We start from the raw sequence: 15,125 nt of genomic DNA, 5'->3' as shown, positions 1-15,125 counted from the left end.
ATCTAGAAAAATATTTAAAGAGACTTCTACTACCTTGAGACAACTTCAGTCCCTTCTTAAAGTGCATCCATGACAAAAATTTGTAGGAGGAGCCAAGGGGGCTTTGTGGGTTCTATGGCCGTAAGGGGTTCTATCGTGGACGGAGGGAGTAACTAGTAAAATTTACTCCCTCGATCAATAATGTAACTATTTTTAACATTTAAAATTTATCCATAAGCATTTCTGGCATAATACATCCCTCCTCTTCTATCATCATAAATGTAATCTAAGGTTAGTTTCAATGTATGTTTTATGAGAGTGTCATGCAACATTAAATAGGGTGCCATATAAGAAAAATTGTTGACTTGGCAGGGTCATTAAATGAAGAAGTTTGAGAGATGAGTTTTATCCCCATAAAACTCATATAGCATGATTATCTAGTTTATTGTCTTGATAACTATGTCATGAAACTATGCATTGAGACTTGGGTCTTGTTTAGTTCACCCCAAAAACCAAAAAGTTTTCAAAATTTTCAGTCACATCGAATCTTGCGGCACATACATGAAGCATTAAATATAGACGAAAATAAAAACTAATTGCACAGTTTAGCTATAAATCGCGAGACCAATCTTGATTCTAGGTAGTCTATGATTGGATAATATTAGTCATAAACAAACGAAAATACTATAGTAACGAAATCCAAAAAATTTTCGCATCTAAACAAGGCCTTGCCTAATTAGCCAATCAGCAGCTGAGAGCGCCCAGCCGCACTGGCGGTGGCGCCCCGTCACTTTTCTCCGCCAAGATGTCGCCGCGAGCGTGCCGATGCCTTCCGCAGACGGGGACGGGCGGACGGCTCCCGGCTCCGGGGCTACACCTGCTGGTGGCTGCGGGCCGTGCTGCCGTCAGGCGTGGGCGGGGCGGAGCACCTCTGCCCTCCCCGGCCCCGCTCCACCCTCCACAACTTGGGCCAGTGACCCGGCGCGTCTTTCGTTTTCCTTTGTCCTTTTCCTTCACGGCTTCCAACCCAATCATCGTGTGTTCCAGTGGCTTGTGTGGGCAACGTGCCTGCCTGATTGAAGCCAACCCACGGCGGAGGGGCCGCGAGGATCATCACGTGCCAGCACGCGCCGGCACAGGACTCCTGGCGGCCCACGGCAAACCAATTTTTTTTTTTCAGATGGCAGCGTGCTCATTGTGAATTAAGGTAATCTAATCTTCCACAATATCAATAGCAGTAGCCTGTGATGCATCACCAGGCTCCTGTGAATTAAGGTAATCTAATCTTCCCTGAACTCTTGCGGTGCTCATTGTACCCAAGCTGTGGTTGCTGACAGACAAGCAGAGCCTATAAATTTGAAACTGTGAATGGCGTTACCGACACCAGACAAATCGTGATGTGATTATTGAATTGATAAGAAAACTTATACTTGATACTCTTCCTGAAATGTGCTCAAGCAAATGGTGGGATGATGCATGAACACCAAAACTTCAAATATGAAAGGAACATTCTGAAAAACGCAGATATACAGAACCACATGTACACTGAGAAAAATGTATGATTACAAGAAAGATAAATGATACAGGTTGCCCTCTCCTGGGGTATGCCGATTTAAAGCAACACAACCAACTGCAAGCAGAGTCTCAAGATAAGTCCAACGAATAAGCACCGCAAAAAGGAGAATAAAAACTTTAATTTTCCAACGAATGATTTATTTTCCCACACTCAACAATTAGCTTACATGTCCAACACACCAACAAATAAATGACTTAAACTCAGAATGCCGGTCTGGAACGAACGAAGCTCCTCTTGGTGCTGAAGCCATTGACGTCGAATGTGTAGCAGTGGAGGAGGCGTGGCTCGCCGGAGTCGGTGAGGGTGCTCCGAAGGAACGACTGGTACCAGCGACGCCGCGCATCCTTGTCGTCCATGGCCTCGCCGCCGTTCGGGTGCTTCCGGAGCAACACCTCATATGTTTGGTATTTTCTGCCGCCCTGGGGCCTTCGGAGGAAGAGGTAGTAACCTATGAAGTATCGACAGTATCAGCAAAGTATCGAGATTTTATTTATTTATTTTTATTTACTTATTTTCTTGATACTTCACCGATACCATATGCCGTATCCACGTATCCGATAGTATCGCGATACCGATACGGCAACTCAGTCAAGTATCGGCTAACGTTCGGTGACGACGGCAAAACTGGCGCCTGCCTGCCTGCGCACCCGGTCTTCTTCGGCTCCCTCCTCCCACGGGTTGGCACGTACCAACACGGGCTGAGGCTCCCGTTTCCAAAAGCGTCCGCCAACAATCAAGACAGCCCACTGGTTTGCCCCCCAAAACCTCGGCACACCACCCACCGTAACCGATCGTCATGACATCCATCCATCAAGCCCTCGTTTTGGCGAAGCGGATCGCAGTCGCAGCTTCTTCCAATCCGATCCGCGCGCGCCTATAAATTTCTCGGCGCACCGCACACGCCAGCCCCGGAACCGGCAACTCGTTTGTATCGAGCGAGTCAGAGACTCATCAGAGGAGCGATGGCCCCGAGCGCGTCGATGCTGTTCCTGAGCTACCACCAGCTCCACAGCCACAGGCCGACGGAGGCGGGGGCGGGGGCGTCGCCGCCGCGCAGGGAGGAGGCTGCAGTTGGCGGCGGCTTCCGGATGAGCGTGCGCAGCGTGCTCTCACTCCCTTTGTTCCAGCGGCGGCCGGAGGAGGCGGCGGTGCCGGCGGAGGGGAAGACGGCGACACTGCACGAGCGCGACGCCCGCGAGGAGGTCAAGTCGTCGGCGACGGCGGCCGCCGACGCTGATAAGGAGCTGGAACGCAAGTTCGAGGAGGCGCTGCGCCTCAGCTGCTGGTCTTCGTGAACATCCATCCATCTCTGGAGGAACGGAGAGACGCGTGCGCGCGTGCCGCCGGATCGGAGCGACATCCTTTACTCTTTGTGTTTTGTCTCTGTTGATATGTGCAAATCTTTTCACTGGATAGCTACCGTTGTCGTGATGAAGCAAGTAACGGACTTATGCTAGTAGTATATGTAGATAAATTAAGATTCTCTCTTGTTTGACAGACGCAACAGTTTAGGCTGTATAAGTCATGATGATGAACCAAGTTGGCACGACAAAGTGTTGGATTCAGATTGTGCCAAGACAATTACCCTGCATGTATAAGTTTATGATGACTGGAATCATAATCAACACAACAATTAACCCTTGCATTACATGTGAGTATGGCCGTACGGCGTTCTTTTTTTTTTTTTGAATCTGGTATCTCTTTCATTACTCAGCTAACAAATCGTTAGCAACAAAAACAGCAATGTTTTCGGGCACAGAGCTGGATATAAACTCTTCACCCTCATTACACAGATTACCCAAAGCAGTCAGCTCATGAGCGGCTCTATTACAACTAATGAACACACACTTCCAGGAAAGGAAATTTGAAGCAAGCAAGAACTTTGTCTCGTCTATCAGGTGTCCTACCACTGAATCATCATATGTGCATGACGTTAGGGCCTTCACCACCTCTTGAGCATCAGTCTCGACAATGATTCGCCCAATTCCCAAATCTATCGCCAGCTGAATTGCTTGCGGGCAAGCTATCACCTCGGCATGGAATGGGCTGAGGAGATTCTTAACTTTACCTCTTCCTGCGACCACTACATCGCCGTCACAATCTCTAATGAGGACACCCCAGCTACCTGACTTGGATTCAGGCAGAAACGAAGCATCACAATTGAGTTTCAGCACTTCCACCGGTGGTTTAACCCACCGCCCCGGCTGGCTGCATCGAGTGGGAGAGGTCATTGCTGTGTCTATGCCCATCTCCTTCACATACTGTTCGACGCTTCTTGCAATAAGTCGGGGACAGCGCCTTTTGCCTTCCTCCCTAATTGCATTTCTTTCAGACCAAGTGAACCAGAGAGCAATGATCATCAACATCTTTTTCTGCTTTGTGGCATTCAGGATTATCTCCATAGCTCCAATAGCTGATTGGACCCGCATCAACTGATTTCTCTCAGGCTCCAACCCCAGCAAGTACCAGAGCTGTTTAGCTGCCTTGCATTTGAAGAAAAGATGTCCCCCATCTTCCCCTAGGTGGTTACAAACCGGACATCTTGTACTGATTTTCATACCACGACGGATCAGGTTGCATCTGAGTGGGTGACTATTATGTGTGAAACGCCATAAAAAATGCTTGACTTTGTTTGGACAGTTCAACTTCCAGATTTCCTTCCACACCCCATTAGGCCCAGCATTGCTGCAACCTTGTTGTCCATTGCACTCTCTTGATCTCAGCAGGCTTGCCCGTGCTACTTTATATGCGCTTTTCACACTAAAGCTTCCGTGCTTATCAAAATGCCAAGCACTAGAATTAGCTCAGAAGAAGTTGGTGTGTGATGTGCTGCAAGTGACCAAGGAGACTATGAATGAGAGGTACTTGGGATTACCAGTCCATGTGGGCAAGTCCAAGACGAATACATTTGCATATCTAAAGGATCGGATATGGAAGCGTATGCAGGGCTGGAATGAGAAATTTTTGTCTTGGGCAGGGAAGGAAATCCTGATAAAGGCTGTGGCTCAGGCGATCCCTACCTTTGCCATGGGCTGCTTCGACCTAACTAAAACCCTTTGCGATCAAATCGGAGCTATGATATGTCGCTTTTGGTGGAACCATCAGGAGGGTAAGCACAAAATTCACTGGCTGAGCAAAGAGCAGATGTTGAAACCCAAGGAGGAGGGTGGACTAGGTTTCAGAGACATTCACTCCTTCAATCTGGCTATGCTCGCGAAACAAAGCTGGCGCTTGCTGCAGCAACCGAATTCATTATGTGCAAAAGTCCTGAAAGCCAAGTATTTCCCTGATACTTCTGTGCTCCTAGCCCAACCAAAGGCGGGGATGTCTTATTCATGGCGAAGTATATTGGAAGGATTGAAAATTGTGAAGGAAGGTTTGATCTGGAGAGTAGGGGATGGAGTCGGCTTGAATATCTGGGCTAATCCGTGGATCCCTAGGGACTTCTCCAGAAGACCGATTACTCCTCGAGGTCACAATATCTTGACAGAGGTTGCCGAGTTAGTGGACCCATATTCAGGTCAGTGGGATGAAGACTTGATCGGCGATGTGTTCTGGAAAGAGGATGCCGACATTATCCTGGCCCTCCCAATTCACCAAGGCAGAGCCGTACGGCGTTCTAATACACAATTGAAGCGAGAATCCCATGAGGATTTGACTATTCGTTTGCCACGTCAGCGTCGGAACCGATTATTAGCCCAGCAGGCCAGAACTCTTCAACGGTCCGTTTCTTACACAGTTCTGCGCCAACTCTCATCCAGAGGCCAGCTCCGAGATCATCAAGGCCCATAGCAACCCGAGTCCTAACTGCGAGCGGGCCACGGAGATGACCTCATCCCAAAAGCCCCCGTTCCACAGACCCGCGAGTCCACGACTTGTCCTGTTTGGATTGAGTTGAAGGATTCCTATGTTTACTTCTAAATTTTTTTTTACAAAATAGGAATAGTAGCAATTTTGTTTGTATTTGAAAAATATTGTCCAATTATAGACTAACTAGGCTCAAAAGATTTGTCTTGTCAATTCCGACCAAATTGTGCAATTAGTTTTTCTTTTCGTTTATATTTAATACTTCATGCATGTGTCTAAAAATTCGATGTGACAGAAAATCTAAAAAATTTTGCAAAATTTTTTGGGAACTAAACAAGGCCATAGAGGAATTTATTCCTTTAAAAAGGCTTTGCAGTTTGCGATTTGGAATAAAGAAATTGCAATTTCCGTTCCTATAAAACAGCTCTCTTGCATGAACAAAGCACACAGTTGGTTCTCATGGTTTTTCTTACTTCACGAAGACCAATACAAGTATACAACAGCTCACTCTCCATTGTTGATTTTGTGCTAATGAGAAGAGAGAAGGGTAGAGCTTATCTGTGCTAGCAATAGAAAGAGAAAAAGTTTCAAAAAAAGAGGGAGTGGACTGCAACTGTATTGGACAATGAACCATCATTTTCTCATATAAAAAAACAATGAATCATCATGGTTTGAGTCTATGCGCGGCAATGGTCCCACATGCAGGAGAAATATAGACATCAAGTTCCTGTATTCCAAAACACTTCTTCCTTTATCGTTAGAAGACAATAATAATCCTTTATCGCTCATATATTTTGTGATTCCCTTATTATAAATTCTTGTATTCTAAACACCTCTTCCTTGCTATTTTGTGTGTTTTTTCTTTCCTCTGTCTTGCCACTCATCAATTCTATTCCTCTAGTTTTTTTATTCCTTTGTTTTCTATTCTCCGAACAAATTCTTATCGTTTTTTACCCCACACTTCCAGCCGCCTCTACTCAGAGTAGGTAACTTTCATTTGATAAGTACATTTTTAATATATAAATTATCATAGTTTCTATAGATATTAATTATAGTGTCATCTAAGTATTTTGCTGATGTGACAATGTAGTTATTAAAAAAAGAGCAAAGATCATAGAAACTAAGTCTAAGTTAGGAACCATGTCTACACGAGATCCAAGATATGAAGTGATATGATTGGTTAAGAATGGAGAGAGAATAAATATAATTAAATAAAAAAATATTATATAAAAACTATCCATTGAAATCATAGTTTCTATACATAATGTTTATAGAAATTAATCGATATGGAAACTACATGTAGTTTGTAGCATTGGAGTGCCCTAAGTCACACCTTGTTCTAAACAAATCCTCGGTTTTTTCACGACGTCTTCCGCCCCCGACTCAGACTAAAGATGGCAACGGGTACAGATTACCCGCGTGTCCGCAGATAAAAATCCAGTAGGATGAGAGTATGGATACAACTTTGTGCCCGCGAGTGTGAATACGGATGTGTAGTTGAACCCAATGGGTAAAAACTTGTGGGCATAGAAAACTTATATCCGTGCCCATTTTACTTGTAAACCCACTCTAACCTCGTGATATGTAGATCTCTTCTCTTATTATAAAGGAAGCAACCTAGTTTTATGATTTTCTCTCTCGTATCTATTTATATATATATATATAAACTATTTTTATGTTGGTATAATGCTAGGTACTTAAACTCCTTTTTCTTTCCCTAATACTTAATTATGAGTCTGCCCCCTATAATCTATCCGCCTCCGGCCTCCAGTCCGTGTCCGCCTCCGGCCTCCCGTCCATGTCCGCCTCCGTTACGATGGAAGAGAAAAATAAAATAAAAACTTTTCTGGGGTCTCAATACAAAATCTCCTATACACATTAAAATACGTTGAAAATAAGCAAAATACAGAGACCTAGATGCAAAGTGTTTGTTGGAATTGAATTTGGGAGTGGTAGCAATGCGAGTGGCGGCAGTAGGGTGTGGGAGGGGAATGAATCAAGGCGATGTAGGGATTTAGGTAGCTCGACAAGGGCGAAAGGAGATGGGAGGGAGTCCTGCGGGTCGTCCGGTGACGCCATGTTGGCAAGGAAGCAACGCCTTGTTCCTCCAGGTCCGGCGGGCGGGCGGGCGGGCGGCGGAGTGGAATCGGGTGTTCAAGAGAAGTAGTGGCGGGTCGGGCCGCCCTACCTAACCTCGGCGGCAATGGAGCCCTGGCCCCCTAATTTTTGCAGCGAGAACCAGGTGGCGGCGGTGTTGTCTGTGCGTGCGTGCGTCGAGTGGAGGAAGACGAAGGAAGGCACGCGCTGTGCAGGTAGCTGAGGTGAGGTGGAGCGGTACACCTTCTTGCGCTGCCTAAGTGCTTTGGCCCAAATTAGTTTTTGTCTCAACCCCCAACCGTGCCTTGGGCCTGCTGGTGATATGATAGTTGGATCAACTTTTTTTCATAAGAAACGGAATAACAAAAAAGATATGCACCGCGCATCTATCTTACCGTATGTACGTGATGTATATAGTAAATTTGCACAACCGGTCCTTAAAGTATTACGTGGTTTTTATCTAGGTCCTCAAACTATGAAATCGCACGTCTGACTCCCTAATGTATTTAAGTGATCTCATCTAGGTCCCCAAACTATGAAATCGCACGTCTAACTCTCTAATGTATTTAAGTAATCTTATCTAGGTCCAAAATACACATAAGGAGGATTAGAAACTGACATGGTCATCCACATAGATATGATTTAAGCACATGACCTCTGATTTAAGCCTACATGTGCTGCCGCCGACTCGCCCTGCTCACCATCACAGAGCTCGCGGCATACGACCTGGTCATGTAGGTGGCAATGGCGGCCAGTTACGCTGTCGAGCGGGGTGAGGTAGACATGGAGGGGAGGGGTTGGTCTGTGGTCATCCGTTGTTACGCTCTCGTGTAACCGGCCGCCATTGCCGCCTACATGACCAGGTCGTATGCCGCGGGCGCTGTGATGGTGAGCAGGGGCGAGCCAGCGGCTGCACATGTTGGATTAAATCAGAGGTCATGTGCTTAAATCATATCCATATGGATGATCATGTCAGTTTCTAACCCTCCTTATGTGTATTTTGGATCTAGATGAGATCACTTAAATACATTAGGGAGTCAGATGTGTGATTTTGTAGTTTGGGGACCTAGATGAGATCACTTAAATACATTAGGGAGTCAGACGTGCAATTTCATAGTTTGGGGACTAGATGAAAACTACGTAATACTTTAAGGACCGGCCGTGCAATTTACTCTATGGTGTATATATATTTTAAATTGTTGAGTTCGCAAATATAAAAAATATATAAATAGATTTTATCTTAAAAAATACTTTCATAAAGTATACATATATCATTTTTCTAAATATTTTTATCTAAATAGATATTTATATGTGGTGGCGAATGGCGGAGCATACATATATTACATAGACTAATAGCTAGAAATACTTCAGATACATCATATATTATTAAGAACTTAACTAATGGTTATTTTGTCTTTTGAAAAAAAACAAGTGTATATATGTCTATTATCATGGCTTACGATCGTAGTATCTTTTTGTGCCCAATAATTTGTCTTGTATTATAACTAACTAACCACAAGTGCTTTTTCAATCCAAATACAAGGCATGTTTGTCTACTCTTTTTAGATCTAAATTCAAGGAGCTCATCAACTCTTTTACATTTATCTTATCATTTTATACTTAGATTCTTATTTAGAATACTTAGAGAAGAGAGATCTACTTAGATTACGATATGATTTTTAAGAAAGAAAGTGTCTACATTTCAAGGATGGTTGTCTCTGCCCATCGTACAATAAGGTCAAGGCCACCACCGCTAAATATAGACAATGAGACATACAAAAGTTAAAGATCGACAACGATCCCGTTGCAACGCACGGACACTTTTGCTAGTATAATCTATGCATATATTCTTATATCCATGGCAGGTTGCGAGTGCAGGTACAAATTTGGAATTCAACCGTGAGTGCGGGTCTATATAGCTCTCAGCCGCCGGTAATGTGGTCGTTGCCATCTATAACTCGCTTTCCTTCAGTAAGTCACAGCATAACGTGCGGCCTATATCCAGCGTTGAAACACCATCCGCCGACGGCTAAAAAGTTTCCTTTACGTCATCTCCCTCAGGCTGGCCGCTGCAAGCCTGCAAGCGGAGCTTCACGCGCCGCGTCGCAGAAGTCGCGACGCTGTAGGAAGTCGCGGCTCGCGCCGCTGCAGCGCTCCTGCGCCACGCCGCCACTCACGCCTCCCTGAGGGGGCGGAAGTCGAGCCGACTGCCGAGGAAGTCCTGCGCCGCAGCCTTCTTGCGCCTCCCCGGCTACTTGTTCCGGCACTCCATCCACTGCTCGCCGGCTTTCTTCCTCCAGCTCCAACTCCCGGCGCCATGAAGGTAAGAGACGCTTGTGCTTCCTCCCTGCCGTTCGATTCCCCCTCGTGCGTTCTCCTGCGGCGCTTGCCGCTCCGAACTCGCGGTTCGGATGCTGTTGGTCTTGCCCTCGGGCGCCAGGTGTTCGACGTAATGCCTCGCCGGGTGCTTCCGTGCAGATCGCGGTGGAGGGGTGCATGCACGGGGAGCTGGACATAGTCTACGACACGTTGCGAAAGCTCGAGGAGGCCGAGGGCGTCAAGATTGACCTTCTTCTCTGCTGTGGCGATTTCCAGGTATGCTTCGCATCCCCTCTCGATTGTTGAGCTGTTCTGTGGAGATCCGTTTGAACTAAGGTTCGTTCGCATGGTTGGGAAATGTGAGAGAACAACTGGTATTTGTAGATGTTTCTTAGTAGTTCTCTACTAGATGTAATATATCTCACTTCTGACGTTGCATTATTCTTCCAGGCTGTTAGGAATGAGAACGATTTACAGTGTGTTAACGTCCCACAAAAGTTTCGTGCCATGAACTCATTTTGGAAGTACTACTCAGGAGAAGCAGTTGCTCCGTACCCAACCATCTTTATCGGTGGAAACCATGAAGCATCCAATTATCTGTGGGAATTGTGAGTCTTCGTAATTTCTATAATTTGTGGTTTCCCTTTGCCCCTAGGTTTTTAACATATCCTCAAGTTGATGTTTGTTTACGACTAGCTGGAATTTGTGGTCATAATTTGTGAAAACTGAATTTCGTACATGAACCTTTTTGTAGCATAAGTGCATAACTAAGGGTCTGTTTCCCTCTCCTACCAGCTAACAATTAGCACTAATGGATCCAAACAGAGCCTAAGTAACTACTGTTGTAGGAATTATGATATTCAGTTGTCACCTCTGTAGTCCACCAGTTCAGGTTACCATGGTATCTGTAGTCAGTATATGGAGCACATAAAAACAAAGGCATGTGAACGAATAGATCCCACTCTTGAATGAAGTTGTTTCAAGATTCAGACTTAATCGTAACTTACACCCCAGTTAAAAATCATTAGCAAGGAGATTAACAGTGTACTTTGAGTACAATCTTTCAATACTTTATCTATAGTTGATGCATTTTTTTTTGCTCATTAGAAAATGTAATGACTATTTATCAGGTACTATGGAGGATGGGCAGCACCTAACATATACTTTTTGGGGTTTGCTGGTGTTGTTAAATTTGGAAACATACGAATTGGTGGACTGTCAGGAATATATAACAAATACCGTTATCATTTAGGCAAGTCTGTTTTTGTTTTACTTGTGATACTTGGATTTGCTATTTTTTAACCTTGCATCTAGAGGGTACTATCATATAAGGGCAGAAAACTAATGAAAAATGATCTAACTGTAACTTTTTGTGCATCGAGGAACCCAAGCTTATTGCTACATATGCAGGGCACTACGAGAGGCCTCCATACAATGAAGATACTATACGGTCTGTGTACCATGTAAGGCATTATGATGTTCTCAAGCTCATGCATTTGAAGGAGCCGCTAGATATATTCTTGTCACATGATTGGCCTCTGGGCATTACTGAGTATGGAAACTGGCAGAAGCTCATTAGTGTGAAGAAGCACTTTGAAGAAGAGGTAATGCCCACTGGCTTATTAGATTGGCTTATTTTAAAGCTTAATGCGTCATTGTTTCCCCTATACCATATGCTTCATCAAAATGTCTTGTGACAGATTCAATTTTAGTGTGCTAGCCTGAGTCATTTAGAGCTTGACCAAACAAGTGACATTAACAACTGGTGTCACAGTTTTCACAGGCAACAATGCATCTCTTTTTAATATCACAAGATCAGAACCCTGTTAGTTCTAGAATATGTATTGGTCTGAATAATAAATCTTGCTAAGACTTAGGTGAAACCTGGCCAACTTATCCATTGTTTTCTTCAGACTCTTGGGTCTTGACTTCCTTTGCTACGGGTTCCCTTCAGATTCTCGAGTATTGCCTTTTTTTTTACCAGGGCCAACTATCTAATCTATCCCTCCACCTATGAATGCTCTTGGTCTTGCTGTGCTTTGAAATTGTGCACCTCTTTTGGATCCAACTTTGTCGTCTGCTTTTATTCTGTATGTAATGATGAGTTGATGACCATTGTGTAGGTCTGTAGCCTGTAGGGTTAATGTCCTCAGATTTCCATGTTTTAGTTTGGCACCTGCACCGTGTTTGACAGTTTGAGTGAATTTAATTTCTTACAACAAACATCTTTCATTCTTCTGTAACTCATATTCATATATTTTCTGGAATGCAAATGTCATACTATAATCAATGCTTTTCCAGGTTAACAACAGAACACTAGGCAGCAAACCTGCAGCTGAATTACTGAACAAACTAAAACCGCCATACTGGTTTTCGGGGCACCTTCACTGTAAGTTCCCTGCTATCATCCAGCATGGAAAGAATGGACCTACGACGAAGTTTCTTGCACTTGATAAGTGCATTCCTGGGCGCAATTTTTTGCAGGTGCTCTCATTTCTTTCGGGATACTTTCCATCGTTATAAATAGAAATTTTAGTACATGTTTGTTTCTGAAGTTATCCATTTCATTTTAGGTTATAGACATTCCATCCAATCCAGGACCATATGAAATCCAGTATGATGAAGAATGGCTTGCAATAACACGAAAGTTCAACAGTGTTTTCCCCTTAGCACGGACACGATTTACTATGCGGTTGGTGCATATAATATCTTTATTCATTAGCAGTTTAGCAGATAGTCCATGCTCTGAAAAGTTTAGCCATTGCTAAATCTGGAGATGTTCAATTTTTTACTTAAAAGGGATGAACAGCTTGACACTCAAGAAGACCGGCAATGGGTCAGGAGCAAGTTGAATACTAGAGGAGCTAAGCCTTTTGATTTTGTCCAGACTGCACCATCTTTCAATCCTTCCAATACAATATCTAAACACTCCACAACAGGTAAGTTTGAATATTCACTTGTGAACTTAATCAGCTACTTATAGCTTTTATTGGGCTACATATTGTTCAGTTCTTTAAGTTTGGTGTTGACATTTCCTTTAAACCCAATGACTTTTTTTTTTATCAGGAATCAAAACTAGGAAAAGATAGTTGTGATTCTGATCATTTCTTATTTCCATCTGGATGTTAACTTTAATTTCTCAAGACCATACTTGGGCTAAAGTTTGAATCGATTTCCTTTCTTACCAAAGTTCTGACTTAGCATTTCACATTTCGTATCTGTTATACACAGTTTGCTGCAGGAACCCACAAACTGAGTCTTTTCTTCAGCTTCTGGAACTCCCATATCTGCTGGACTCATCTAACTCTGAGGGTCATTATCTAAAAAAATCTAACTCGGAGGGTATGTCTCTTGTGATTGGTTTAATATCATTTCTGTTTATATTTAAGCACTTTATTTCATACATATGTAAAGAGGAGAACTACTTTCCTCTGTAGGCAGCTGATACCACTTGTTCTTCTAGATTTTTTTTATATAATTTATGGTTTCTCAACTTTTGATCTACAGGGTTTGGTAGAAATGAGTCAAGCTCTCAGCCCGGAAACACACTAGATGATGAAGATATAGAGCTACCAGATGAAGATGAAGATGCTTTAGAAGATGATGAATGAAGGACAACGCTGTTGGACAAGTACCATTGCACCTATAATGTTGGTTTCAGACTAGACGAGGAGCCAGTTTTTCAAAAAAGGGTAGACGAGGAACTACATGTACTAGATTGTATTGTCATAGCTGCTTGTTTGTGAGAGAACGTTTGTGGAATTACAGGGTGATCAGTTGATCACAATGCCAACTCTCATTCGTGTCGAGTTCATACTGATTTTTCAACCAAGTACTATTAATCACTAGATGCATTTGGTGGAAAATGTTAACAAAACTAGCATCTACTAGCAAAGTAGAGATCAGCTATATAAAACATATATTTGGAACCTGTGTGCGTAACTACTAGACCTAGCTAGTAACTTTTCATTTCTAAAGAAGACTTGTTGAAGACTTGTTATGAATGATGAATACGCAAACCACTTTTTATTTATACTTGTCTCATTCCAAAGGTACATTTGTTTCCCACGATATCTCTATCCACTTATTTTTATCCAGTCTACTGTCTTAGCACATCATGCTTTATTATGACAGTAGGCTGGATGAAAATAAAGCATGATGTGCTAAGCTGAAACGTTCTCACCAAATCTGTGGTTACACCTGATACAGGTGAAAACAAATCCACATTTCAAAGGAAAAAGTACCTCCTTGAAGTATTGATCAGTGTCTAACCTAGGCCCTCAACTACAAAACCAGGTAACCTACGCTCTAAAATTTGGAAAACAGGACAACGAACGCCCTAGGGCGGTTTTGGTGACGTGGCAGCCAACGTGTCAGCAGTATGCCGTCCAGGTGTGGTGGAGGTGGTTGGCAGGTGGGTCACACATATGCCAGGCAACCCAGCTTAAGGCCGCAGAAGGCCTTACCGTGCGCGCGCACGTCGAGGAACTGGGCGTGGGCGAGGCCGGCCGGCGAATGGGCGACGACGTCGCCGAAGCATGGGGTGGTGAAATTGGTGCGCAGGCCGTAGACGCCGGTCTCCGCCAATGCCACCGCCGCGTACCCCCCGGTGCCCGCCGCGTCGTCGACCCTCGGTGGGTTGTGCCCCCAATGCACCCGCTGGCCTTGAACAGCTCAACCTCGCCGGCGTACCCGCTCGCCTTGATCTCCCGGTGGTACCACAGCGCGCGCTCCTTGAGCAGGAAGTCGTTCTCGGCCACGCACACCAGCACGCGGTCGCAGGGGATCTCGGCGGAGGTCTTGCACGCGGCGTCATCCACAAACGGGTTCATGTGCGGGTCGTCCAGCCCTACCGTCTCCGAGACCACGAACCCCCAGGTCCGGTCCATGAACGGCCGGATCTCGGGGCCGAATGCCATCTCGCCGCCCACAGCCTTGCTGCCGTGAGGTAGGGGTGCACCAAGGCAAGCTTGCGGATGGTGACGCCGTCGGAGAGCGCGCCGGCGGCGGAGGCTCGCACGGCCGTGTTGTGCGCGATGTTTGGCGCCGACGCCGCAGCCCACCAGGAAGACGCGGGACAGGACGACGTGCTCCAGCCGCCACGGGTCCTCGCCGTCGCCGAGCGTCACCGCCCACCGCAGCGCCGCCCATGCTGGGCAGCGGAAGTCCTCCCCGCCGGTCAGCGCCGCGAACGTTGAGCTACAGGGGAGAGAAACATGGGAGGATGCGGAGGGGGGTTGCCTGACGTAACCCATCTGCCAGCCACCTCCACCACACCTGAACGACATACCGCTGACACGCTGGCTGCCACGTCACCAAAACTGCTCTCCAAAACCGCCCCAGGGGT

At 45.1% G+C, this 15,125-nt stretch overlaps 3 protein-coding genes across 3 annotated transcripts; 2 read left to right on the top strand and 1 right to left on the bottom strand.

Moving 5' to 3' along the window:
• LOC8060547 lies at positions 2,317–3,203 on the top strand. The gene has a single exon (XM_002466493.2). It carries the CDS (start codon positions 2,518–2,520, stop codon positions 2,848–2,850), a length of 333 nt encoding a protein of 110 aa, XP_002466538.1. The 5' UTR covers positions 2,317–2,517; the 3' UTR covers positions 2,851–3,203.
• Positions 9,487–13,644, top strand: LOC110431703 (lariat debranching enzyme). The gene is made up of 10 exons (XM_021451074.1): positions 9,487–9,782; positions 9,938–10,054; positions 10,229–10,386; positions 10,909–11,030; positions 11,189–11,382; positions 12,080–12,262; positions 12,352–12,470; positions 12,578–12,717; positions 13,010–13,120; positions 13,286–13,644. Exons 1-10 carry the CDS (start codon positions 9,777–9,779, stop codon positions 13,387–13,389), a joined length of 1,254 nt encoding a protein of 417 aa, XP_021306749.1. The 5' UTR covers positions 9,487–9,776; the 3' UTR covers positions 13,390–13,644.
• On the bottom strand, positions 10,602–15,083 carry LOC8060546 (tuliposide A-converting enzyme 1, chloroplastic). Its single transcript, XM_002463914.2, has 2 exons — positions 14,245–15,083; positions 10,602–10,683 (listed from the first exon to the last, which is right to left on the bottom strand). The coding sequence occupies exons 1-2, from the start codon at positions 15,064–15,066 to the stop codon at positions 10,672–10,674; spliced, it is 834 nt and encodes a 277-aa protein (XP_002463959.2). The 5' UTR covers positions 15,067–15,083; the 3' UTR covers positions 10,602–10,671.

The sequence above is a fragment of the Sorghum bicolor genome, chromosome 1, assembly GCF_000003195.3.
Source record: "Sorghum bicolor cultivar BTx623 chromosome 1, Sorghum_bicolor_NCBIv3, whole genome shotgun sequence".
Classification (NCBI taxonomy): Eukaryota; Viridiplantae; Streptophyta; class Magnoliopsida; order Poales; family Poaceae; genus Sorghum; species Sorghum bicolor.
This window is presented reverse-complemented; position numbering and strand designations above follow the sequence as displayed.

Bases quoted from the DNA above. Each gene is read 5' to 3' on its own strand.
- LOC8060547 (XM_002466493.2), top strand. From the start codon at position 2,518: ATGGCCCCGAGCGCGTCGATGCTGTTCCTGAGCTACCACCAGCTCCAC.
- LOC110431703 (XM_021451074.1), top strand. The intron at 10,055-10,228 runs GTATGCTTCGCA...TTATTCTTCCAG, and splicing joins TCTGCTGTGGCGATTTCCAG to GCTGTTAGGAATGAGAACGA. The intron at 13,121-13,285 runs GTATGTCTCTTG...TTTGATCTACAG, and splicing joins AAAAAAATCTAACTCGGAGG to GGTTTGGTAGAAATGAGTCA.
- LOC8060546 (XM_002463914.2), bottom strand. From the start codon at position 15,066: ATGTCGTTCAGGTGTGGTGGAGGTGGCTGGCAGATGGGTTACGTCAGG.